Source organism: Onychostoma macrolepis, chromosome 08 (genome assembly GCF_012432095.1).
Source record: "Onychostoma macrolepis isolate SWU-2019 chromosome 08, ASM1243209v1, whole genome shotgun sequence".
Classification (NCBI taxonomy): Eukaryota; Metazoa; Chordata; class Actinopteri; order Cypriniformes; family Cyprinidae; genus Onychostoma; species Onychostoma macrolepis.
In genome coordinates this window covers 21533280-21561261 of record NC_081162.1, presented here as the reverse complement: position 1 = coordinate 21561261, position 27982 = coordinate 21533280, and the positions used below count along the sequence as shown (strand labels likewise).

At 35.3% G+C, this 27982-nt stretch overlaps 1 protein-coding gene across 4 annotated transcripts in view; it reads right to left on the bottom strand.

Annotated features, from left to right (window-relative positions):
- Positions 1-36: 36 nt before the first annotated feature.
- Positions 37-27982, bottom strand: part of xpr1a (xenotropic and polytropic retrovirus receptor 1a) — a 111864-nt gene continuing 83918 nt past the window's right edge. For all 4 annotated transcript variants that reach the window (XM_058784531.1, XM_058784532.1, XM_058784530.1 and 1 more), the window contains 13 exons: positions 27270-27371; positions 21130-21350; positions 19971-20120; positions 19694-19777; positions 18833-18914; positions 18471-18658; positions 17639-17818; positions 13756-13924; positions 12611-12805; positions 5011-5177; positions 4582-4721; positions 4076-4297; positions 37-3305 (listed from right to left, as the gene is read on the bottom strand). In XM_058784531.1, coding sequence (XP_058640514.1) covers positions 3248-3305; positions 4076-4297; positions 4582-4721; positions 5011-5177; positions 12611-12805; positions 13756-13924; positions 17639-17818; positions 18471-18658; positions 18833-18914; positions 19694-19777; positions 19971-20120; positions 21130-21350; positions 27270-27371 — 1958 coding nt within the window. In that variant the 3' untranslated portion in view covers positions 37-3247. The remainder of the gene's footprint in view (positions 3306-4075; positions 4298-4581; positions 4722-5010; positions 5178-12610; positions 12806-13755; positions 13925-17638; positions 17819-18470; positions 18659-18832; positions 18915-19693; positions 19778-19970; positions 20121-21129; positions 21351-27269; positions 27372-27982) is intronic.

Here is a 27982-nt window from a genome sequence, read left to right as displayed (position 1 = left end):
TTCTGAAGAGTACAATAAAAAGGCTGACACAAAATGAAGGTTTTAAAAATAAGCGTGGTTTATAAAACCCAAATATGACAGGATCACCAAAGTGTATACAGAAACACAAATGAGATCATCAGTGGAACCATCATAGGAATACACTCAACATTTACAAACTACTCTGTAAAAGGGGGAACTCTGAGACATTTTCTTTCTTTTTATATTTCTATTTAATCACAGAACCACAAGTTTTTTCTATTTTTCTTCAAGTCTTTACTTACTCAAAAGTACAACCATCTATCAGCTACAAACAATGTCACAGTCAAGTATTTAAGAAGGGATACAACATCAAGATAGGAGATAGAAAAGATGCAGAGATATCAAGCACTTAACATCATGGGTTTAGCAAGCAATCAAGTCGACATAGTTTTCCCCCCATGAAGAAATGATGTCAGGGCTTGTGTATTATTCCAGTTCTGTATTTGAAAAAGTCAAATAAAAAAGTACAAAATAAAAACCCTACATTTTGAGGGTTCATCTCATAACAGAACCCCTAGATAGGGTGTTAATGAGAATGTCAACGTGTCCCAATCATCTCCCAATCCTCCCTCCAGCCAGATCAGATCACAAAACCACCTAAAACCACCGTCACCCAAGTCCTGTCAAATGGGCACAAACCCTGGGGATGAAAGTGTTATGAGTAGAAATATACACCTACTGTAGATAAAACCGATCACATTCCATATTCACTAAAGCATCGTAAGATACACTATTTTGACAGAATTCACATATGTAAGACTGTGGGATTGTGATTAATCAAAAATGCCCTTCATCTACCATAATACTGCTCATTTAAAGCAAGAGTCTCCAACTTGTACATAAATAATTAGTACAATAAATTAACCAACATTCTTTTACACATTTAAAATGTAAAAAATTAAACTATTTACAGTGCAAAACAAAAGCAGCATGCAGGCAAGACAGTTGGCAATGCATTACAAAAAGCACTGGATGGAGCAAATTTGTGCTCAGCATCCATATACGGTGATATTGGTTCAGAAAGTGTATCATTTCTACAATTTTTTGTGTGCCACTCGATAGTCTACTTGATAAAGGATTCAGTCAGTTCTCAGAGTCAAGAACTAAAGACAGCAAAGTAAGACACAGTGTGCCAAAGGATCATTTTGAGAACAACAAGATTGACATTTCATTAATATTAAAGGACAAAAGGACTGCACATTAACACAGTAACACCACATTTTCAATGAGGATAGCACTCTATATTCTTTTGCGACCACAAATCACATGTAGTTTTTCCTTTCTTCTGTGTTAGATTTGTAATCTAAATGTGTTTAAGCAAAAAATTAAATAAAAAAAATAAACTTAGTCAACTAATATGTTACTCACAAACACAACGTCTGCTATCTGTACATTGTTTTTTCGTTAGCATTAACACTTTTCTTTTAAAGAGTAAATAAGAAGAGAGATTGTGAAGACAAACCCATCTTTTCATTTGATTTTAGTTACAGCTGAAAGATTGTGCTTGCAAAAATACAAGAACTCATGCTGTTGAAAGAGTATCAAAGTAAACTCAAAGTTAAAAGAAGTAAGCAAAACACATATCAGCTAAAACAGCCCTGGTGTTTTTTTCTCTCTTTTTTTTCCTTTTTTTTTTTGATGACAGCAATGGATATTAATCATAAAAAAGTCTTGGTAAGTTAAAATGACAGTCTTCACTCTCTGCTATCGAAGCATTATGATAAAGAGGCGAAAACAGATGCTTTTCTCCTAAATATGCTGTTTGAAATTCAGAGACTATGTATGAAAATGTATGAAAGACAAGGTAGTTATACCTGTCTTGTAAAAATGTACATTATAAATGTACATTATAGATCACGTACAATCACATTTTTTCATCAAAATGTAAAACTGATTCTAAAGATATTGCCATACTCATCAAGCATACAAATAATCAAACTACGACCATAGTTAAGATGTTGGTAAAGAAAAAGCTGGTCTCCTCACCACACTGGAACTACTTTTTGATGCACAACATTTCATATGGTTTACCACGATACAAAACTGATATCACAACCATAAGAATTATAATCGACTGGCAGTGTTTGCATTTCCTCTTTGGCTTGCAGTGGTAATGGCAATGCTTAATAAGTGACATATAAAGCCATATAGGAAACACATTAGTTCAATAAAAATGTGTCCACTTCCATTCAGTTTGCAGTTGGGTGACAATTATTCCTGAATCTTTTCAGTTTAGTGCATCATTGCATTTGAAATAGTTCACAGAATCATCTGATCTTTTTTTTTTTTTAGTATAGTAGTATTAGTATTTCAAATATTAACCAGCAATGTCAGGTTTACTTACAGTAGTTTCACTGGTCAAAGTATCAATGAAAATATAAATTCTATACATCAGCAGGAGGACAGCAGAATATAAACTTTTCGTTTAACATCAGCTATCGCTCCCCAAAATAAAACACAGATACACACACACTCCATTCTCTCAAACACAAACCATACATGGCAAAAATATGACAGCTTTGATATCAAAGCAATGCATGTTAAAAAAAAAAAAAAACATATTTGCATATTAAATATGACGAAACATAACATGTTTTTTATGGTTTAGAAATATGAAGCATTTCCAAAAAGTGCCACCAGGGCCGTACTCTGATGTCATGACAACTCAAAAAACAAATAAAATGAAAGAAATAAACAACTAAACGAAATATAACAAACATCAGCTACTGAGCTGTTGTTATTTCTAAATGCGCTGCAGTTATAGTGTGCGATTTGAGTCCGTGCAGTGTGCGATATATTATTCTTTCATATGATAACTCTCCTCCCTGTAGTTCCTAGTTATTATTTTAAGTTTGTAAACAGTCATATGCAGTAATATAGATTCAAAAACCTAAACAAATGTACAAAAAAGTATCAATATAGAGGAACAAAATGAAAAAGTCTAATAAAAAAAGTACCTTGAGGAAAATTCCACACGTGGCTTTTCCGTGCGTGTGTATATCTCGTTGGATGTGTGTGTTAGTGTTTGTACGATGTCACTGTTGTGTCCTGATATGTCTCACAGCTGTTTTTGTGCTTAACTCTGTCCACTACTCTGTCTTTGGATGGTTTTGCGAGTGTGTGAATATGTATGTATCTGTGTGTGTTTGGGATCAGGTGTGCTGAGGCAGCTCTGTGAGGAACCAATAGAAAGCAGAGACAGGTGGCGTGATAGCGAGATCTGGGTTCAGCTGAAGGCCTCATCATCCGTATCCTCAATGAGCACCTTAGTATCCTTCTTAGACCTGTCAGAGAAACACACACACACATATATATATTAAAATACCACTTACCGACCTCAGATGTTTGGAGTCAGTAAGATTTTGGGTTTGCAAAAATGTCATTTCAAATAAATATTGTTTTTTTGAACTTTCAGGGGGAAAAAGGGTTAATGGTCACGGTTTCCACGAAAATATTAAGCTGCACAACTATTTTCAACATTGATAAAAATAAAAATAAATGTTTCTTCAGCACCAAATCAGCATATTAGAACTATATTTTTTACACCATAAAAAAGTGTTTGTGTTTTAGTTTTTGTGTGTGTCTGTGTGTGTAACCTAATGCATTTAAATAGGTTTGGTGATGTTAAATAATATTTTTTACTTGAATAAAATAAATTAGTTTTATATTTTTTAGATTTCTTTCAGTTAATTGGATTATTGGTGATGTTAAATAATATTTTTTAAGTTGAATAAAAATGTTTTTTATTTTTAACTTTTTTTCCCCCAGTGAATTGGGTTATTGGTGAAGTTAAATAAGTTAAATACGTTTTTTTTTAACTGGAATAAAATCAGTTAGTTTTTCATTTTTAACCCTTTTGCAGTGAATTGGATTACATGTTTGTTAATGAGTTGTTTCTGAAAGTTTTTTAAGTCTTATCAATAATTTTATTGAATATGAATTGTATACAGGTGTACTAAACAAAGCTGCCTACTTATAACTCAATGAAATATGTATGATATATACAATATAAAAATAAAAATATAAAATAAAATCCAATCTAAAAATCTCTTACTGTGAGGATAGCAGGGGTCGTCGTAAGGACAGGCTGTAGCTCCGTTTCCAGCTCTTTTTGCCCTGCCTGTTCCGGACTCCATCCTCCTGGTCCATCATCTGCTCCAGCAGCGTCTGGTCATCAGCGTTTAGAGGAGCCACTGAGATGTCCCGCACCGCTCGGAACTCACCGCAGTTATTCAAGTGCTCATTCTCAAGACGGAAGAAGTTCCACACGAAACGTCTACAGGGAGAAAACAATCCAAAGGATTAAGAGAGAATGTTTTACAACAAGGTTTCCAAAAATGGGCTTTGTGAGGAAACTGGAGGGGGTTTGTGAGTTCATGAAAAACGAATAATTAATTAAATCAGAAAAATGTTAAATAAAATAAATAATAAAAAAATATTTTATTTCTTTACCGGCATGTCATGTGACCATTAACCAACAATAGAGAACCAAGAATGTGAATGTGAACTTCAAGTGAATATTTTAACTTTGAGAATCAGTGTTTTACACAATCATCTCACCTAAACACTTCCAGAGGAGCTAAAATGGTAACCACGATGTCCTCGATGGAAGGAATGGCAGTCATGGAAGTCAGAGAGATCTGCAGTGTCCAGGCGAAGCGCAGGATCACATCTTCTATAATGGCACAGTAGTAGTAGGCCTAAAAGGAAGAGGAAGTGACATCATGAGAACTGGTGGTAACAGATAAATATCAAATATCCCTGCTGAAAATGAAAACATCTTAAACCAACCTAAGCTGGTCTGCTGGGCTCCAACTGGTTTTGGGCACCAACTAAACCAGTTTAAGAGCAGCAAACCAACTGATTAGCAGGATTATTTTGCTTTGCTCCTCAGACAGTTTGATCCTACAACATTGTGCTCACCAGAGCAGATTTTCGACATTCCATATGGTGCATTAAGATGATATATTATTTTCTGCCATATCTTACTTTGTGTGGGTAAACAATCTCCTCTCTCAGGAAGGTATTCTCGCCTGCATTGCGGTCGAAAAGACCCCAGTCCATCTTTAGGTCCCAGATCAGTGTGTAGAGTGAACTGACGACTGAAGACAGGATCAGCATGTAGAAAAACACCTCAGCATCGGTGTGTTTCTGATCTGAAACAGAGGAAGCGAATTTGATATTACCACTATGTCCACTAGAGGGAGACTGTTTACCATCCATCCATCCATCCATTTACACTTCCAACAAACATCAGTTGCCCCGTGTCCCAATGTGCATACTATCCACCCTATCTGCCCTAAATAGTATTGAAAATGACTAATATCACATAGAATTTAGGATGGATAGTATGCACATTGGGACGCAGGCATGTATTCCATGTACTGCATATAGTGTTTTTGTTTGAGACCAGTGTTTGCAGTTCTAATGCCATAGTGTCTGTGTTTATTCATCCAGGTCACTGAAAGGTCATTCAATGTCAAATGACCGTGTAATACAATAATGTGTTCATATTATTAAAACAATGATACAATGACTAAAATGCTCAATAAAGAACAATACAAATATTTTTATTTAAACTAAAATCTAGTGAACAATTAGCCTGTAGTATTTTTACTCTCTGTTGCATATAAAATATTAATATAGAAAACAGTTCTTTTAAACTGCTTTAAAATATTTTTTACTGCATTTTTAATCAGATATGTATGACACTATATATTGTGGTGACAGTATATTTTGGATCATATAAATGAAACCTTGGTGAACATAAAAGACTCTTTCAAAAACAACCAAAAAACCTTCCGAACCTTCCGAACAACAGTGTATATCCAGCTATTTTTACATTACTCTTTCACAAAATTAATACATCACATATAGTTCTTAATATTCTAATTCCTTATTCCTTATTCTCATTTATAACAAGTATATAAAAAGAACTACATGTAATTTGATCAGCAGCTATTTTTCTGCAACCAAGACCAATATTACCAATAATACATCTCTTATACATAAATAACCCTGAAGTAGCTGCGTATAATCTGTTGAAAAGCAGAGGATAAAAGCTGTATGGGAAAAGAAATTAGCAGCTAGTATTGATGATGAGGCATGGGAGAACATATGGAACCATGCCAAAACATATCTATTTTGCAAAAGGGCAATACAATACAAAAACAGAGTAGGCAGAGCTGAAATATAAGAGTAAGAGGCATCCTGCAGTACAATATTAGAGCATCAGCTTAAGTTAATAGGGGCGAGACATTTATCAGATAGTGGAACAGTGCAGGTCTCAGGTCAGTTAAATCTCTTAGGCCTCAGACAGCAGACGGGGCTGAATCTGGAACAGGCCCATCAGTCTTAATAAAACCTTTCACACGCTGCCATCCAGGCGCCAGGAAACCAGCGGAGGACATTTTTCGCCAGAACACATCATAGCCCTTTCCGTCCTATTTCAGCCCAGATCTATGAGTGTCCATGTTGAATATGGTGTCCTGAGATTACCCGAAAATCCAGATGTTCACCCCATAAAACCCTTTAAGAGTGCAATGCTATTCTAATCTCTTCACACAGGCCAGAGACAATCTGGAGAAGCTTGGGCTGATTTTCAGTCTTTTGTTTCACACTTTACAATGCAAGATATTTCTATACTTAATACACATGACAGAGCATTATTATTGCACTTTGACAAAACCTTTTGCTCAACCTTATCAAAACTAGATCACCTACAAAAACTAATGCATTTACCTATAGAAGTCTTAAATGTACTGGAGCAAAAATAGCTTGAGTCAGAGGTCAGAAAGAGGCTGGAAAATGGTCATGAAACACTAAAAAACATTTTTAGGGTGCATGAAACCTTGACTAATATTTTTTGACAAATAAAATACCATGAAACTAAACTTAGTTGATTATCTATACAAGTAGTCCACCAGTAGAGTCAGTAATATATATATATAAAAATATAGGCACCCTTGCAATTCTGTCAGAAAATGCAACACTTCTCTCAGAAAATTGTTGCAGTTGCAAATGTTTTGGTACTCAAGTTTATTATTTTTTGTTTGCATTGGAACAACACAAAAAAACAGAGAAGAAAAGTCAAATCTGATATAATTCCACACAGAACCCAAAAAATGCACTGGACAAAATTATTGGCACCCTTAACTTAATATTTGGTAGCACCCCCTTTGGAAAAAAAAACTGAAATAAATCGCTTCCTGTAACCATGAATAAGTTTCTTACACCTCTCTACTGGAATTTTGGACCACTCTTCTTTTGCAAACTGCTCCAGGTCATTCAGATTTGAAGGATACCTTCTCCCAGCTGCTGTTTTGAGATCTCTCCACAGGTGTTCTGTGGGATTCAGATCTGGACTCATTGTTGGCCATTTCAGAACTCTCCAGCGCTTCGTTTGTAACCATTTCTGAGTGCTTTTTGAAGTGTGTTTCGGGTCATTGTCCTACTGGAAGACCCATGACCAGTGTTGGGGGTAACGCATTACAAGTAACGCGATTTACGTAATCAGATTACTTTTTTCAAGTAACTAGTAAAGTAACGCATTACTTTTTAATTTACAAGAAAATATTTCAAACTACGTAACACCAGTTACTTTTTTTTCCCATTTATTGACTGACAAGTCTCCTGTCCCCATATTGGGAGAAATCGGAAGTAGAGAGGCGTTGTGTGCGCTGTGTGAACATGATGTTACTGTAGTTCTAGACTAAATGTGAATGTGCATTAATTCATATCACTCGCAAAAAAAAAAAAAAAAAAGGTTTAGTATTCATCAAAATGAATTAAAACAGTGAAATGCAAACTCAGAATATGACGCAAACTTGCAATAATTAAATATGTTAAATAACACAAATGTATCTATTCCCATTTTATTAAGCAATGTCTTTGCTGCTGACCTTTGATCCAGTTCAACTATACTAATAAGCAAAAATGACTTTAGATAAACTAACAATTGTGCTTCATTGTTTTTATTGCTGAAGAGTGTTGAACCTTCTCCTGCGTTCTACTGTACAGACGTGAATTTACTTTTCCTTCAGCCTGAGGTTTATTCATTACACTTTTTGGTGTGAAAGGACTTTTACATTTGCTATAAATATAACTTCTTATATTAAAAACAAACAATCAAGCCCTGCTCATATTTAAAAAGTAACGCAAAAGTAACATAATGCATTACTTTCCATAAAAAGTAATTAAGTAACGTAATTACAGGTAGTTACTTTTTTAGAGAGTAATGCAATATTGTAATGCATTACTTTTAAAAGTAACTTTCCCCAACACTGCCCATGACCTCTGGTGGAGACGCAGATTTCTGACACTGGCCACTACGTTGCGCCCCAAAATTCTTTGGTAATCATCAGATTTTATGATACCGTTCACACAGTCAAGGCATCCAGTGCCAGAAGCAGCAAAGCAACCCCAAAACACCTTTGAACCTCCAACATGTTTGACTGTAGGGACTGTGTTCTTTTCTTTGAAGGCCTCATTTCTTTTTCTGTAAACAGTGCCATGATGTCCTTTACCAAAAAGCTCTACTTTTGTCTCATCTGTCCACAGTACGTTCTCCCAGAAGGATTGTGGTTTTGTCACATAAGTTTTGGCAAACTCCAGTCTTGTTTTTTTATGCCTTTGTGTCAGCAGTGGTGTCCTCTTGGGTCTCCTACCATAGCGTCCCTTTTCATTCAGATGGCGACAGACAGTGCGAGCTGACGCTGTTGTACCCCGTGTCTGCAGATCAGCTTGAATTTGTTTGGAAGTTAATCGCGGTTCTTTATCCACCATTTGAACAATCCTTCGTTGTAATTTTTCATTAATTTTGCTCTTCCATCCACGTCCAGGGAGGTTAGCTACAGTGGCATGGGCTGTAAACCGCTTGATGATATTGCGCACAGTGGACACAGGAACATTAAGATCTCTGGAGATGGACTTGTAACCTTGAGATTGTCCATGTTTTTCCACAATTTTTTCTCTCAAATCCACATTCAACATTTTACACTTCTTTCTTTTCTCCATGCTCAGTGTGACACACAACACAAAGGTTGAGTCAACTTTTCTCCATTTTAACTGGTTGTAAGTGTGATTACTATATTGCCCACACCTGTTACTTGCCACAGGTGTGTCTAAATACAAATTACAGGAGCATCACATGCTTGAAAAGCAGTTATTTCTTACAATTTTGACAAGGTACCATTTTTGAGTTCTGTGTGAAATTTTATCAAGTTTGACTTTTCTTCTGTTTTTTTGTGTTGTTGCAGTGCAAGCAAAAACAATAAGCACGTGAATACCAAAACATTTGCAATTGGAACAATTTTCTGAGAGAAGTGTTGCATTTTCTGACAGAATTGCAAGGGTGCCAATATTTTTGGTCATGAATGTATATATATTCATTCATTCAGCAATGACAAATTAAATTGATCAAATCTGGCATGACCAAAAAAAAAAAACTATTTTAAATAAATGCTGTTTTGTCTCTGAAAAAAAAAAAATGTATGGTGGCCCCTACAAAAATATTAAACAGCACAACAGTTATGATGAATACTCAAATAGAAAGGTTAAAAGTTCAAGTTTAAACTGCAATGTTTCTGCATATCCATATATATCAGATGGATATGCAAATTTTGGTCAAATTGAGCTCAACATCATTCGCCAGTAGGCCAATAAACAGAAGTGTTAGTTCCTTATTGTATCAATTCCAAACTCCTTGTCAAATGATAATATACATTTCTGTTTTCAATGATTCAGTGAATTTTTATCTCATTCCTCATCATTATATGTAAATACAGGCCATCTGCCACCCTACTCTTTAGATATCAGCGTCGGCCATTAAAAAACCCATATTGGTCGACCGCTACTGGTCACACTGAACTTTGGGTTAATCTAATTAATACAATGGTAGATTTATGTAAACATGAACCACAATGACCCAAACCCATTCCCCAGAGGACCACAAATCCCTCTCAACATCCCTCTGAGTGCTCGGACACAGAAGAAATGATTTGACACTTTCAACACTGACAGCTTTTAGGTGTCTTTGGTAATAGAGTACAGAATGGGGAATAGAATGTGTCAATCTCTGCACCTGACCACATGAAGGCTACATGACAAAAGAAAAAAATAAATAAACAAATGAATAGAATAAAAAGAGCATAATTGAATTTAAAGCTCAGGTATGGAAAAAAAAATTCCAAACCAATACTGGCCATGTATGTTAACTGATTGATCTGTACTCAACTGTAATATTTATGCACATGCTGGTGGTTAACACAGTGAAGTTTAAAATCAAGCTGTGATATGTGACTACATAGTCAATCATTCCTGCATTCTTCATCTGGACCTTATGTATTCCTGGGTACATGTGGTCTGCATGAAACAGTTTAAAACTGTCAAATGAAGCCATCAGAGCAGGTAAACACCTGTCCATGTACAAATCTCTATAGCTCTCCTCTAAAATGCTTGTTTTGATCAAAGATCCAGGTCTGATATAGAGCGAGAAAAAAATCCAATCATATTTCAGTGCTTCATCATTATTCTAGCAATACACTCATACTGTTCTGTCTCGCCACAGGCAGGCAATTACAGCTCAGCCTCCTCTGGATAGTCCATTTTCCTTCATTTCCTTTTTTCTTTTTCGCTGTCTCGCTTCATATTTTCTCTCCCCTTTAATTGTTTCTTAGTGTTCACATAGCATCTTCTGTTTGCATTTTTCTCTGTCTTGTTGGATGTCATTGAGTTCTTCAGCTGAGCTTAAGCGCAGATCGACATTTCTCATTAAAGTTTAAATGAAATCTTTGAAGATATTGACCATTTCTACAATCACTTCTAAAATGAAATAGAGCACTAAATATAAAAGCAGGTGTAATGAAGTTATTGATGGATAAGAACCACTTACCGATGCAAAACCTGTAGTCATAATGCCAGGGTGCAGGGTGAGTAACACATTAAATTTCAATAATTAAAGTTCACAAAGAATTACAAATCACTGGGACTGAACCTACAACCTTTAGGTTGCAAATCTAGATTTTAACCATTAGGCCACTCGACACGTGGGGAAACAGTAATGCTTTTCATCTCTACCACTGATCTCAATCTCACACACCTGTTGGGCTCAGACATGTTGCATTCCTTTGGGATTAGTTTGCATGAAAACTAAAATAAATTGAATCCACAGACTCATTTATCTGGGCAGCTTACTAGAGCGAACATCAGTTTCAATCAGGGCACAAATGATGGAGGTGATTTCTGATGCATTCATATATTAAACAGGCTCTCTGCCAGGAACGTCTCGAGCGGATCCTAATGAATGCATCAAATGTGTGGCAAGGTTGCCATGTTGGGTTAAATGCGGCCTCTTTTAGTCATATGAGGCAGATGCTCTGGGCTGTGGTCCAGGCTTCATCTATATCACTGATACAGAGATGTTTCTAATACACACTGAAGTCTAGAGCAAAACGCACCCATGCTTGATATTTAAACACTGACATTTAAGGGAAATAACCAGAAACGACCATGTGTGCATATAAATAATGAAATGGATGAAATGGCTTAGCCGAGTGCTTTGAGATCGATTTGGGCTGAAGTTGTCTTACGGGAAGGCATGGAGGCTGACTGTTTGATAAGAGAGAGTGAGACAGACAGAGAGAAAGACATGTTTGAGCAGCAGTCTTCGCACTTCAGATGGATTTCAGTGGCAGAATAATCAGACGGTAATTGTAGATAGAGATGTGGGATATGTCTGGAATCTTAATGGCATGCTTTTAAACTCTTTAAGAGTTCATATGAGCCGAACGTAAGATAATTACTGTGATCGAATGCATAATGTGGTGTTTGGCAAGTTTTTATAAAGCAGGACGGCTCTTTTTTAAATGCATAAATGTAATTCCAACCTGTTTCCTATACAGCTCTTAATAGGTTCTAAAAATGTCCCAGTCTTTGTGCAATTAATCTCTAACATAAAACTTAGATGCTTGCTGTTTATGTTGCTATATAAACCAAGTCTCTAACAGACAAGGACAGGTTCAGGGTCAATTTTTCTTTCTCTGCTTTTCTCAAAACATGCTTTTGTTGCCCATTCATCTGTATCTGTAGGCAAACAATGGCACCCAGGTGCTCTCTTTGTACTGAATATTTACATCAGAGTCAGTGCTAGATTATAACAGCAATTCCCACAGAACAGTAAACCAACATATTCATTATATCAGTGCAAACAAGCTTTAACCAGATTCCATCAAGACGAAACTTCTAGCGCTTCTTTAATCTTATTTAAAGAGATAGTTCACTCAAAAATGAAAATTCTGTCATTAATTACTCACCCTCATGTTGTTCCAAACCTGTAAACCTGTTCATCTTTGGAACACAAATTAAGATATTTTTGAAATTAAGATAAAGCTTTCTGACCCTGCATAGATAGCAACGCAACTGCAGTCTATGTAACTATACCTTTCAACTGCATTCACCGAACTTGGCACAGCCTGTTCATACTGTTGTTTGTCAAGCTGATTATAACAATTGTAACATGCTTTGATAAGTGAATGTACTGGTTACATGGTTACATAATATTTGTAATTAATTGCAGTTTGTTTGTTTTTACCTTTATGAGTTCTGTAGAGGGCTGCAAATGTGACCACAAAGAAGGTGGTGGAGTATTTCCCAGCATTCACCAGGTGAGGGAAGGCCCTCCTGGTGTCACGGTAACGTCGCAGACACTGAACAAACCGCAGCCAGGCAGGCAGACAATGGATGATGGCCCGAACTCCATAAGAATAGCTGTTACACCTTTCATCACCTTATGTAGGAGGAGACAATTATGAATGCAGAGTGATATTTCCAAGACTGTACTCTCAATATTGTAGTAATTTTAAAACATAAACAAACATAAAACCATGATTTTTAAATGATCATAGCACAGGACTTAACTTAACAATTAGGATTTTGTCTTGAAATCTTATGTATTTAGTTTTGATAAACTGAAATATATTTACATATATACAAAAATATGAAAATACACAAATTACAAATTTTGTCAAAACTGCAAGAATGTCTAGAATGACAGTCTTGGAAACATTGCTTTTAAAACATAAATCAGTCATGTGTAACGAGTTGAATATAACAAACAAGTAATGAGTAATATATTATCATTTTCCAGCAAATGTGTGTTTGTGAACTGTCACAGAGATACGTAATCTGTTTTTAAAAAATTAGATTGAAATTATATAATACTACTACTAATACAACTACAAATAATACATTAATACAAAATATTTATTATTATTATTAAAACTATAAAAGTATAAACTTCATTAAGAAAAAAATTAAGAAATAATTTTCAAAATATTCATCATATTTGGAAGTAAAATTCTGAACTACAAATACTTGTGCTCTGTTTCTCAAATTCTCTCTCTTTGCCTTGCTCACTCACTTTCCCTCCTCTTCTTTCCCAGTATTTTCCTATATTTCTCAGCTGGTGTGACACATTTCTGCACCATTAGACAGCTGCTGATGCTCTGAATTTCCTGGTCCATTTCACATGATAAACTCCACTGAACCTGAAGAACTCCTGTCTATGTTGACACTGCCAGTACAATCTTAATTCATGTGCAAGAGCAACTAATCATAACCGGCCATTCATCTACCATTACATCTAATGCTGAAATTAGGATGGTTCAACATGAATGGCTCAGTCAGTCAAAACTTTAATCAGCACAATACAGGATGGCTTCATTCTGAATCAATTACCATATGTGGAGGGCAGTAAGCCTCTGCGATCTCCCCACTGCAGCTCCATGCTGTAGTAACAGACCAGATACTCCAGATCCGACAGCACAATGACCAGAGAATTGAGTTGATCTGCCAGCCAGAAGTCTGCAAACTCCACACGGTGGAACGGGGCGGTGAACACACGGAACTACAAACACAGAAAATATGAAGTTTAAATATTTATACTGTATACAGTGTTTAAGGTAAATATTGAGGACAATAATAAACAGGAGAAATCATCACAAGCTTTTTTCTCTTAAAATGAGGTTATGTATAACAGCTCATCCCTGAGGCAGAGTGAATTCTATGAGAAAGCGAACGAAAATCTTAATGAGAACTCAGCTGGCTGAAAGCAAATGAATGAGGTTTTTAATTGGCTGATCATCTGCAATATCATCGGCTCCTTGACCTCCCCAGTAAACCAGCTTTAACTGTGTATAAGTAATGATGGAGTTGGATGTGTTGCACCATTAATCTAGCAAACTGTGCATCATGTTTGTCACATGACCATATATTTAATCATACACAACTGCCTGTGATTGAGAGAAGCACATGAGAAAAATAATAATAACCATTTTTAATGCAAAAAAAAAAAAAAACACATCTTAAAATAGGTTTTATGCCATGTTGAATTAAGTTATTTGGATATAGATCATGAATTACTGAATCAAGTATTTTTCCTATGTGTGACTTCAGGGTAAACAGTACCAGCAGCTTTGCCTTCAAATGTAGAAAATATTATTAATAATTGAAATACTAAAAGGTTTATGAATAAAAAATTATAGTAAACTAATATGGGTTTACTAATCAAAAATAAAAACAAAGATTAACTTTTTATATGCATGCACACAGAACTTTGAACAATTACAAAACAAGAGCTGTAAATAAAAAATTAACAATTAGACTAATAAAGGAAATAAAATAATGTGAAAAAATAAATACATGCTTAATAAATAAATAAATACATAATAAATAATATACATACATAAACACACAGATACATACAGTATATATATATATATAATAGGGGTGTAACGGTACATGTATTCGTACCGAACCGTTTCGGTATGGGTCTTACGGTTTGGTACGCATGTGTACTGAATACAGTATATATATATATATATATATATATATATATATATATATATATTATTTATTTTATTTTTCAGGAAATTCAAATAATAAATTGCGTTTTGACAGTCTTTGATGTGGCATGACAGATCGCTGTATAAACGCCTTGGAGAGCCACTTCTGGGACGGTTCAGAAACGTATAAACACAAGTAAACTAGAGCGGCCACGATCAGCTCCGGTTCCCGTGTCCGCAGAGCGGAGCGCCAGTGAACGCGATCATTCCTTCCTCTTTACTACTAGTTTTAACGCGAATAAACATGACTGAACATGCCTCATGCATTTCTTGAAATATTGCACAATATACTTATTATATTTTACTAAACCTGTTAGCCTTAATTATTTAATGTATGTTTAAATTAATCTGTTATGAAACATGCTATGACAGCCAGTGTGTAATTGAATATATTTTAACAAATAGCCTAGAAAGTTTATTATTTATAAGTTAATTTAAAAACTGCATTATATGCAATTTACATGTTTGCATAAAAATTATATGCAATTTACATGTTTGCATGTTTGCATTTTTTTTTTTTAAGTTGAGTGTTGATTATCTATTTAAAAATAAATAGTAAATAAATTTAAGTTTGGGTTAAGTTGTTAGGCCTAATTGTAACCTTATAATGTAAAAGGGCTCCCTATAGTTTTAAGCATAATTTTTAATCACTAAGAAAATTTAAACTATAACTGAATGTATTTAAAGAAAGGGCAACTTGTTCAGTAAACCAGTCTATTTAAAAAAATTAAATAAATTAATTAAAAAGAAGGTTAGTTTTTCCCCCTGCTGTACCGAAATCATACCGAACCGTGACGTTAAAACCGAGGTACGTACCGAACCGTCATATTTGTGTACCGTCACACCCCTAATATATAAAATAAATAAATTAAATAATATAGAAAAAATTTAATAAAAATGACACAATTAGACAACAAAAACAGTTAAAGAAATTAAGTGAAGAAAATAAATATATTTACAATAAATAAATTAAATTAAATAATATATAACAAAAAAAAATATATATATATACTATACATACAGGCTACATGCTAATCTAGGAGAGTTACCTTTGTTGCCCTTGTGTCACATTGTTTTGTTCTTTTTTTCCACATATTTTTCCGTGGTTCAATCACACTAACCTATGAATTGAAATTTTACCTCTCTCAGCCTTCAGGCCACAGCTGACATTTCCCAGCGACACAGTTTTGCACTACACCAATCTATGCCATCATACTCTTGAGTCTCAAATGCCAGTGGAAATCGATTTCTCCGCACACAAACCCCGATCAGTTATTTTTACCTGATGAAACAGGTGAAGGCGGTCCACAAAAATGCTTTTAAAAATACAGGTCTGGATGTGAGGTACATTTCAAGGTTACAGCTGTATGTGCAATGCACAGCTTGAGTGTGACAACGCGTTTGAGCTCAGGGAGGAAAGCCACCCACTGTTTGGCCATCAATATGTGTCGGTTTTAATCTACAGGAAGTGTGTGTGTGTCTGTGTGTGCTCCAAGGAATAAGGCTCCAGTCTAGGTCAATTAGATGTGGGGAGGGCAGTGAGACAGAGGCAGGCGGCTGCTGATGGCTCCATCCCAATAATGATTGCACAGGCACAGTCTTCACATCCGCAGAGATAGAGCTGCAATCTATTTTCCCTCACCTCACTGCCCTGTGCCTCACACAGAGACACACACATAATCACACACATGTATGCACAAAGACCTCACTGAAACACTCTGTACAAACAGTTTGGGGTCAGTCATTTATTTTTTAAAATACATGAATATTTTTATTCAGCAAGGATCATTAAAATGGAAAAAAGTGAGAGTAATGAGAGTTTATGATGTAACAAAATATCTATTTTCAAAGAACTTTCTATTCATCAAAGAATTTTGAATATAATGTAATACGGTTTCTGCAAAAAAATAAAAAAATTAAGCAGCACAGCTGTTTTCAAGACTAAAAATAATAAGAAATTTTTCTTGACTGCCAAATCAGCATATGACTGAAGACTGGAGTAATGACTACTGAAAATTTAGCTTTGACATCTAAGAAATAAATTACACTTTAATTTATATTAAAGTAGAAAACAGTTATTTTAAATTGTAATAATATTTCACAATATTTTACTGTGTTTGTGATCGGAAAAATGCAGCCTTGGTGAGCATAAGAGAAAAAATTATTTAAAAATCTTTTGAACAGTAGTATACATGCACTCAGTAACTTCTTTCACATAGGCCAAGGGGAAAGAATTGTAACTATTATAAAACTAATAGAAACATAGAGAAGATGAAATGCATGAAGCTGTTTGTGCAATTGAAGTGAGCCAATTAGCTCTTAGCTAACTTAACTGAATTTGTTAAAAATGTGTTTGAACAGGTGGGTTTGCTATTAGCAGAGTGATTCCAGTGTAAACATTAACATTTTATCGTCTTAAACAAGACAGGATATGATGATTGCAAATGCTGTTTATAACCCACTTTACTTGTAATCTGACACATTTCTATGTTAAACAGGATATTTAATGAGAAGGAACTGGGACTTTTTAAATCCATTTGGAACTGATTCGATCATAAAATACGGGTGTTGCATATCTGCGTGGAGCCAATTAACAGCATGCAATAGCCATTGCCGCCCACATTATGTTGGCTTAAAAGGTTTTTCACTTTTTATCATTAATTTTTTGTGGCTATAGAGGCTCTATGTTTATAAAATGTAATGGTTTTGTCTCTCACCAGAAGTTTGATGAGCCAGAAACGGGATTTGTAGTAGGCAGTTTTGAAGGGGTTGATGAGGAAGAGCACCATGAAGCCGTAGAGGATGAGGGGGTTCGTCTGCATAGGGAGCCAAGTGTAGTCCGCAAACAGACAAGATAGGATACTGAGACACCACAACACCCCCAAAAACCCAGCGATCTACAGCAAGAGAGAGGGAAAAAAGAGCAAATTGAACATCCAGATGCATTATTATTCTGATTTTCAAAACCTGGAAATTTTTCCTTTTTCTTTCCTAATATTTTATCTGTCAGGATACAATGTCCTTATAGCTATATACTAGTTCAAAAGTTTTGGCTCAGAAAGAATTTTTTTTTTTTTTTAAAGAAATTAAAGTTTTATTCAGAAAGGATGCATTAAAAGGTCAAAAGTGGCAGTACAGATTTCTATTTCAAATAAAATCTATTCTTTTTAGCTTTCTATTCATCAAAGAATCCTGAAGAAATATATCAGTTTTAACAAACATTGAGCAGCATGACAGTTTTCAACATTGATAATAAAGAAATTTTTATTGAGCACCAAATCAGCATATTAGAAAGATTTCTGAAGGATCATGTGACGCTGAAGACTGGAGTAATAACGCTGAAAATTCAGCTTTGCCATCACAGAAATAAATTACAGTAAAATATATTAAAATTGTTATTTTAAATTGTAATATTTTTTCACAGTATTACTGTTTTTGCAGGATTGTTCATCAAATAAATGGAGCCTTTGTAAGCACTTCTTTTAAAAACATAAAACAAGTTTTTATACAGGCTTCCTGTAAAGTTCCCTTCTACATGACGTGTCTCACCTCAAACAGATGTTGATGTGAAAGATTGTTTCGAGGGTTCAGCTCAAAAATCAGCACATGATTGACACCCGCCTGCCTCCAACCATACGTGTTAATCCCCAAGAGGAAGAGAAACTGAATCAACAGGAAACCGCCACGGTAGATGCGTACCAGTGGCCAGATGTTCTGATTACGAATGAAAAAAGCACCTGAGAAGGAAGGATCAGTCAAACAGCTGGATTATCAACAAGGCTGTATAAATTACTGCACTGTTATACCATAAATGTGTGGTATATCAGTAGAAATGCTGGAATTTATACATTATGAAATGTGTGCAACAAGATGCATATGGATTAAGTGTGAAACAAGGTTAAAAACTGTACCAGTAAGGACAAAGGCGACAGCCAGGACAATGAAGACTCCACAATACAGTCCCACACGAAAGGTGGTCCAGGCAGGTGCAGGCTGAGATTGAGAAAAAACACTTTTAAATCACTGCAGTTCTTATTCTAAAGCTCTAACACTGTACAATATTGAGGAACACAAATAAAATGCATCTCAATGTAACTTTTCGATTACAATACACACCTACACTGAATTAAATGGATTTTCATTAGTATTTGTGCATGGGTAATTGTTTATCTTAAAATTATCTATTTAAAGTCACTGCAACTTAACTATTCTTATTAAATGTAAGGACTGAACCTGAAATGTTAAGTAGATGACTTCAACTAAAGCAAGCCTGTTAATTTTTTATAGTTATGTTATCCAAAGGACAGAGAGACACATACTTTCTCTCTATTAAAAGGTAAAACAGTATTTTATTCCTGCAGTGTATTGTACATGATGTTCCAAGCACAGGTGTATCTCTCCACCCACGCTGCCTTTTATATTATATAGTTCCTGAGTACTTACACAACTGTTATTGACCTAGAACTAAAAGTACTGCATGAAAAGTCACTGCAGATATTTTTCACATGTTTTTCATTGGCTGTTTGCTATTATGTTATTCTTCTGTGGGTTTTGCTTTAGGATTTTTTATTTATCACCAAAATAATTATAAAAACAAACTAAATGCACTTTATTGAAAGTCACTTTGGTATATAAAATAGCTTTGATTCTACCAATAATTAATGTTAATTAGCACAATTGCTGCATGCATATATGTTTTTGTGTGTGTGTGTGTGTGTGTGTGTGTGTGTTTGTGTGTGCATCTGCATGCACTATCAGAGTTTCTTTCTCACCTGTGCTGCTCCAAGAGGTGGAACTCGCAGCCTCTTCATGGCCTTCTGACGGTCACCTCCTTCCAGCTCTGTGGTCACCAAAGCCTGGGCACACAAGGGTCAAAGGTCAGACACCATTCTCTAGTTTAGTCATTTCTGCCCTGAATTCCACTTCATTCTAATGTGCTCTAGGGGTTTAAGCATCATTTATCAGTTTCAGCAGCGACTAACATGAGTACAATTAGATCATGATACGAGCAGGAAGTAAGAAGTCCAAACGTGGAGCCAGGCAGTCTACCTCGGTCTCAGAGATGAGCTGTGTGATCTTCTTACAGGTGTAGAATGGAGCCACCTCCACGTGAGCCACACGCCAATCAGCTCCACGCTGTGTGTCCAGAATCTTGTCATGTTTCTTCAGAATCTTACGGAATCCAGTGAAGTTCAGATTCTGTATGTGATTAGGGCAAATCAGTATATGAAATTAAGATGTGAAAATAAGAATTCTTGTCCTTTTTCTACACATCTAAAACAAGAAAGAGTAATTCTCGAGTTCTTTTTGTTAAGACACATCTACCCAGTCCTTATTATTGCTATTTATAATAATGGAATAAAATAATTAGACATTTTCAAAAAAAAAAAAATCATGCAATAAAATTTAAATAAAATAAAAATAAATAAATAAAAATAAATAAATAAAATTGTTTACTAACAATTTAGATGTGTCCAAAAAACATTTAGGGAGTAAAGAAATGGAATCAGTGTTATATAATAACAAAACACAGTAAAAAAGTGATTTTTTTTTTCAGATATATATTTTCAATCTGAGTATGAACAACAACAAACACAAACCATACAGCTAATAGTGAAAACAACTGCACAAATTGTCTTCTGCAACAAAAATACAAACAGTGCAAATGATTCACAAACTACACACAAAATGAGTGAGAAATATACAGAGTGCAACAGAAAAAAATAGTGAAAATGATCTTTATAGACTTTATAATTATTGTTAACATAATATACATATTATAAATGGATCGATCCGCTAGCTGTACTCTGCATCAGAATCGATTTTACCGGGACATCGCCTAGCGACACAAAGACATAAATTCCAGTGCTTTATCCGATATGTACCGCTGTTTCATCCTTGTTTTTGGTTTGTTTTATGTCAAAGTACTCAGTCATGTGTTTTTCTGTGCTTTTTCAGAGAGTTCTTTTTTATGTTTAATGAATTTAATGTTGTAAAGTGCAGTGGAAGGAAATTAAAATGAATGAGAATCCAGCTCAAAAGACCAGCATAGCTGATCACCAGCATATGTTGAACTTTGAGATTCGGGTGTCATCTTGTCGGCAGAGAAAAAAAAAAACAGCGGAAAGGTCAAGAAACCCAAGAGGAAGTCAGGACAACATTCACAACAGGAGACAAACAACAACAAAAACCATAACATATATCAGACCTGGTAGTTCTGCAGGAGGATGAGGCTGAGGTAGAACTCGCTGAAGGCCAGCTGCAGGTCTTTGATGTTGCGATGTTTGTTGCGCTCTTTGTTGGACAAAGGCAACACCGTTTTGCGGCGACTGCGCAGCCCTGGAGCATTGCTCTCCCGCTGGGCATCCAGAGATGTCTGCAGCTCATTCTGCAAAGTTGCAAATCGGCGTTGTGCCTCAGCCAGTTTCTCTGCAAAGATCCAAAAAGAGAAGACGATATAAATAATTACGTTTTATGGACAATTAGCATTTTACTTGATTTACGGCCTTTGAGAGAACACGGAAAACAAAAAGCCTGTTTGTACACCAGGATGGAAAAATTATATCTTAAATGTATTACATCTACTGAGAGACATAAAGCCTGCTTGGCTTACAACCCTGCAATGAAATGCACCAGAATCCATTTTGCATGACAAATAAATCCCTCATTTTACCCATCAACTGGAAAGTAAAGCAGACAGATTTCCTGTTAGAGATGAGCCTCTTCCTGTAAGGGCAATATCTCAGACAGCATTATCCACGCTGGCCTGCATCCCAGCGCAGTTTGGTGAACAGGACCCTGCTCACCCATCTCACTTTCAGAGGAAGGAAACGGGATATTATGTTCATCAGACATGTAAATACTAGGAGTCCTGCTGGCGTATGTGTGATAACCCTCAGTAAGGGACTGAGGAGTCCAAGATGAAAAAGGGAGTGAGGAAGAGAACTGCTACACTTTGTCCCCAAGGCACTGATTACCCAATTGTCTCTACTAATGTACTTTTCTCAGGGCAGTCTTCCACTATTTCACTAGAGTAAACTAGAGTATGAATGTAGTTTTTTTAAATGAATTTAAATTACAAAAGATTTTTTTAAATGTATTTAGCTATATATTTAAATACAATTATATACATTTTGTAACATTTCTATAAATGTTAATTTATTTTATATTTATATTAATATTACATAGAAATTAATTTTTATTTAATATTAATTCAATATATTGTTAATATACATTTATTTAATATTAGTTATTTTTAAAATAGTATTTATTATTATACATTTTTCTTAGTGTTGTCAAACAATTAATCGCGATTAATTGCATCCAAAATAAAGTTTTTGTTTACATAATATATGTATGTGTACCGTGTATATTTATTATGTATATATAAATACACACACATACAGTATATATTTTGAAAATATTTGCATGTTTATACATTTATATATTTATATTCTTATATTTTATATTATATATAAATATATTTAATATATAAGCATAACATATTTTTCTTAAATATATACATGTATGTGTTTGTATTTACATATACATAATAAATATATACAGTATACACATATATATTATGTAAACAAAAACTTTTATTTTGGATGCGATTAATCGCAATTAATCATTTGACAGCACTAATTTTCATATATATATGAATGTAATATTTGGTCATTAAATGGTAAATGTTTTAAAAATTTATGTTTAGGAATAAATTCATAAACATAAAAAAATGCATACATGGTAAAGAAATTTAAAAAATTCTTAAAGATGTTCGTCAGTTAGAAAAAGTATGTAGTATGTTAACGAGTTTAAATAGCATACAAGCAAAATTTGCAAACAAACAACACAGAAAACCAAAAATTTAAGTTTGGACCGCATTAATAATGCAAATATACAAAAAGATAAGATGAATGAATGATTCATTCATTCATTCAAGATAAGATGATAGAACATCAGTTTATTAAAGTCCAGAAAAATACTGGCTGTGAACAAAGATTTGATCTTTGGTGTGAAAAAACATATCGAATAGACTGCATATCCTTGCTTTCTTTCATGTAATGTAAATATAGTGTCCAGTCAACTATAATAGTCTGGCTAAGGACTGTGCTTCTGAAGGCTGAACGTGGCTAAGATGGTGCTAAGAATTTATGTGCTTAGCAGATCTCGTCCACTGGGACAAAGACTGCATTTACTCAAGGTTTAGAAGCTATGTTGTTAATTCAGGACCACTCAGGGGGGAGGCAGGGGTCTCAGCCATAACACAGTCTGGGTCAACTAGACAGAATTAGTTACAGTGCACAAACAGCGGCTGCCATCCAAATATAGATTTCAGTTCTAAAGGCCATCGTATATGATAACGACTTGCATTTCACTTAAAGGGGTCATATGATGTTGCTAAAAATAACATTATTTTGTGTATTTGGTATAATGCAATGTGTTCACACGGTTCGAGGTTCAAAAAACATAATTACTGATTATAATGACTCATACGGTCTTTTTATGCGTTGTGCCACGGCGCGTAAACATAACACCATGTCTGCATTTGTGATCGTAGAAACGCCAAACAAGCACTACTCTACACTGCTCAAAACTCGCGTTTGAATAGTCAGTAGCAAATTCTTTAAATATCAGAAATGCCAGACTGTCCTTGCGACATTGGAATTGCCCCACAATTCACAGCCATTCATAGTGTTCACATTGTAGGCTACTCTCCTCCCAGGTTCAGGAAACAGTCCTCCGTAAAATGCGCTGCACACACTCGAATATTTGCGTTGTACTGTGTTGTGTTGTAAATATAACTTAACCACTGATTTCTAGTTGTGTACTCATTTGGAAGGCCAAACAAAGTACTTTCGCTTTTCACAAAGTACAACGAAACACAAAGCATCTCCACGACATGGCGGCGGCAGCAACAATGCAGCAGCAAGAATAAAAGTTACACCTTCTTTCATTGCGTATATGTTTGGGCGGTGTTTTGCAAATCTTCCCACACCGTGACGCAAACATGTGGGGGCATGTTTGAATGAGCCGTTTTAGGAGGGCGTGGCAGAGTCTTAACTTTTATAATGAATATCTCTTTGGGTTTGAGACTTTAATCTCTGCAACTTTACAGATCTTATATATGCACAAACAGCTTGTAACACTCCAAAGACAAAGGAAAACATGAAATCGCATCATATGACCCCTTTAATAAACATTTAAGTCTGACCTGTGCATGGACAACATTATCTGCAGAGCTGGATAATTAAACTAGTGTTTATGTTTGAATATTGTTCATTTTCTGTTTTATCTAACACTATTTTTGAGCAAATTAAACTTTGTTTTGTCTTATTTTGTCCTTGTGGAAAAAACATCCATGTGTTTTAACCAAGCGGCAACCTCCCGCTCTCTCTCGTGAAGCCAACACGGAAGTGACTAAAACTGCAATTCATCGACTGGCCGCTGGAGGCTGGTTGCAAAAGGGAGTCAATCCCATAGACTTCCCATGTTTAAATGCCCAACTTTACAGCACAAAAAAACATGTTTACAGCCTGGTGCAAAAAATTATTTTGATCTATATAGCAAATTTTGCCCTTCATGACAACTGTGAGGGGGGTGAATTTTTTTAGAACTCATCTGTTTAAATTATATTGACCCTTAAAGTTCTGCATAATTAGAGTGTGGCCAGTTGAGTGACAGGCGGATTGCCGCTGCTGTCACCACTGGCGAGCTAGGTGGGCGTGGTTTCAGCAAACAGCTCCACCCATGTACCGCCTTTTTGCCCATTTTCGATTATCCGGGAGTGACGCGTGGTGACGCGCTTGCCAAGATGGTGGCGGTCGGCTCCGCCCACTTTAGGCTTCAAAAATGTTCTTCAGAAACCTACGGGTGACGTCACGTACACTACGTCCATGTTTTTATACAGTCTATGGTTTTAACACAAGGGAAAAATAAAAGTATGGGGTCAGAGATTTTTCCAGCTTAATGGACTCGCCAGCTTTCTTTGGCTGGGCAACTCGATTAGAGTTTATTTTGGTCCGTCTGTCAAACCTGCAGCACTGAGGGAGTGAATGATTTTCAGGGGCAACTGGAGTATAAAAACACTAAACCTATTGATGCTTTCCTTTTATGTTAAATTATTAATGTACATCTGCTTCTTTGTTTCAGAATAAATGCTGATCCATCTGTCTCAGCTCATTCTGAGATGTTTATTTAGAGGGAGAATTAGCAACTGTTAAATTTTCAATGCAATGAAACAATGCATGAATATGCAAACAAAGCATTAATGTTATGCTTTAAGTACTTGTTTGTCATGTCATCTCCTAACCAGCCACTAGAGGCAGAAGAGCTCAGACATTCCTGCTAACCTGAGGTCAAAGCAACAACACAGCTTATGTTGCAGTGTGCATATTATCAGTCCAAACATAGTCTATCCCCCTTGACGCATGTCAAAATGACTATGGCAGGCATTAGCTATTACATCATGTTCCCAAATAGTACTGTACAGACCTCATGCACAGGGAATCCCCTGACGGCATTTAGCTAGAAACTGCAGTTCAACCACACACAGTACAGATTGTTTCCACTTGTGCTATTTATGAGTTACAGAAAGAATGCAATACTTGTAGCCAAACAGTTAAGATTATGAAAAAGTTAACTATGAATGATTTAATGCTCAACAAAGCTCTCTTTTAATCCTCAAGACTGATTAAGGATATGTGCAATTTATATTTGTGGGAAGATGTAAGTAGCTATGTTTCCAACCAAAGATTCTAACTAAACTTATGCGCAAAACTGGAATATTGCATAAAACATATGCGAATAAAGCACCGTTTCCATCCAACGAGTCAAAGAGAACAAAATTGTCACTTCCTGGTAAACTGTGGCACTAAATATCACTAAAGCCCTATTTGGACGGGACTAGTTTTCTAAACTACGTTTGAGTTTCAATTCTTATCACCTGACGTCTGCGATTTTCATGTACCAATTCGGACGGGACTAACATCTCTGTGTTTATTACAGAGGTGGGAGGGGCTGTTTTGTACATCTGGCGTTTCAGAGGTCACGCGCTCTGTATGCGTGCATTGCGTGTCATTCGGATTGATTACCATTAGTATAACAGTTTTACTACAAATACCATGGTGAAGCTATATGGCTAGTATAGCAAAACCATGTTAATGTGTGGTTGCTTTAGTTTTACTTTAGTTATTTATTTGTAGTAAACCCGTGTTTAATTTTCATAAAGGTGCAATTAAAACATTATGTAATTGAGTGCAGAAATGAACGTAAAATAAACGTGCAGTAATTTTACCTGACGCAGATATTACAATAGCCAGTCTGAATGGTTTACGTGATCTGGCTCTTGATTTTATTATTGTTTTTATTTATTTACTTATTTTTTCCTTGCCGGGAGGCAAATATATCAAACATGAGTGCGGTAAAAGCATCTACGGTAATTAACGTTGGCCAAAACACACAAGGAAACCCGTTGTGAAAAAAAAATCTCACCGGCAATCACAGACATTCACATTCGGATGGGATTAGTTTTCTCAGAGGATCACTGAGTTTGCTGAAAAACAGTAGGTAATTTGCTCTGGAATTATTACAGAGGTTGTGTGAGAAAAACACAGACGTGGCAGATTCGGACGGGATTAAAATGTCTGTGAAACACACATTTCTCTAACGACCCCCTGGAAAACTAGTCCCGTCCGAATAGGGCTTAAGAATATAGGAGAAGCCACTGAATATAATAATTTTCATATATGACATAAATTACTTGCACCTCTGAGTGAGCAGACGAGACACAAAATGTGGTAATTTCTTTCGGAGGTGGATGCCTGCTGTTTGGGAATGCAGTTGTGTAAGACAATTATACAGACATACGTTGATGACAGACTTTTCTCAGGCTTTTCAGAATGACCATAACAACATATGGATGCTGTGAACAAGATCAGTCCGCTGGTTAGTCAAGTTATCCTGTCCCATCGCGCAAAGTCACATGACTTTATATGAATTGGAATTTTTTTAACAACATAAAAGTCTTTACTGTCACTTTTGACCAATTTCATGAAATCCTGCTGAATTAAAGTATTATAGAGATTAATAGATTCCAAATTACATGATAGTTAATAACATAATCCATTACATTACACATTTTAGGTAATATAATCAGACTACTTTTTGATTACTTTTAGATTACTTTTTACCTAACTGTAGTCTGATTCAGATTACTTTAAAATGTAATTTAATCTAAATACAAATACTTAATTTTGGAATCTGATTATGTGATCCAGATTACATGTAATCAGATACTACCCATTTTTTTTCTTCAACATTTTTGAAGGCATGTAGGGAAAACAATACCTGAATAGAATGTGTTGATCTTGGAGAGCTCCTTTTCACATGTCTGAAAGAACTTCTCTTCAAACTTGGCATAGTACCGTTTGACGGTGTCTTCATCTGTGACTGAAAGAAACAAAACACAAAGATGTAAATCGTCCCAAAATCCACATCAACATTCACAGCCTCCATCCTTTATACTCACTCCTCAAAGCCAGAGGGAGTTATAAAACCAGTGCTTTGAGCTTCAAACAACAAATCTTAAATCCCAGATTTCAAATGTAATATACGTATTTATGTTCAAATGTAGACTGTAGAAGTTAAGACAAATGTTTGATATTTAAACATGTTTTACAGTGCAGCTGTCTGTCTCTTCCACTCTGCTGACTTTAGTAAAGGAAGGATGCTTGAGGCATTTGACTGTTAAAGTTGTCTCTCTCTATAAATAAGCCAGAGTCAGGTGAAAGCTTTTAGCATCTATTACAATATGATGTATTGGAAAATATCATATACAGTAAATTTTATTTCCATAAGAACACTGAACTTAAAATATCACTGGCTTACAATTTACATTTTCTAAACAAAAACTTAATTTGCAACTTAACATTAACAAATGGAGCTCAAAGAATTTATTATTATGTGCAATACCTTTTCAAAGGTTCTTTTTTATGAGCATATGGAATACTTTTGAAGAATTTACACGTTGACAACAAAGAGAGAGACATAATGACCCAGGA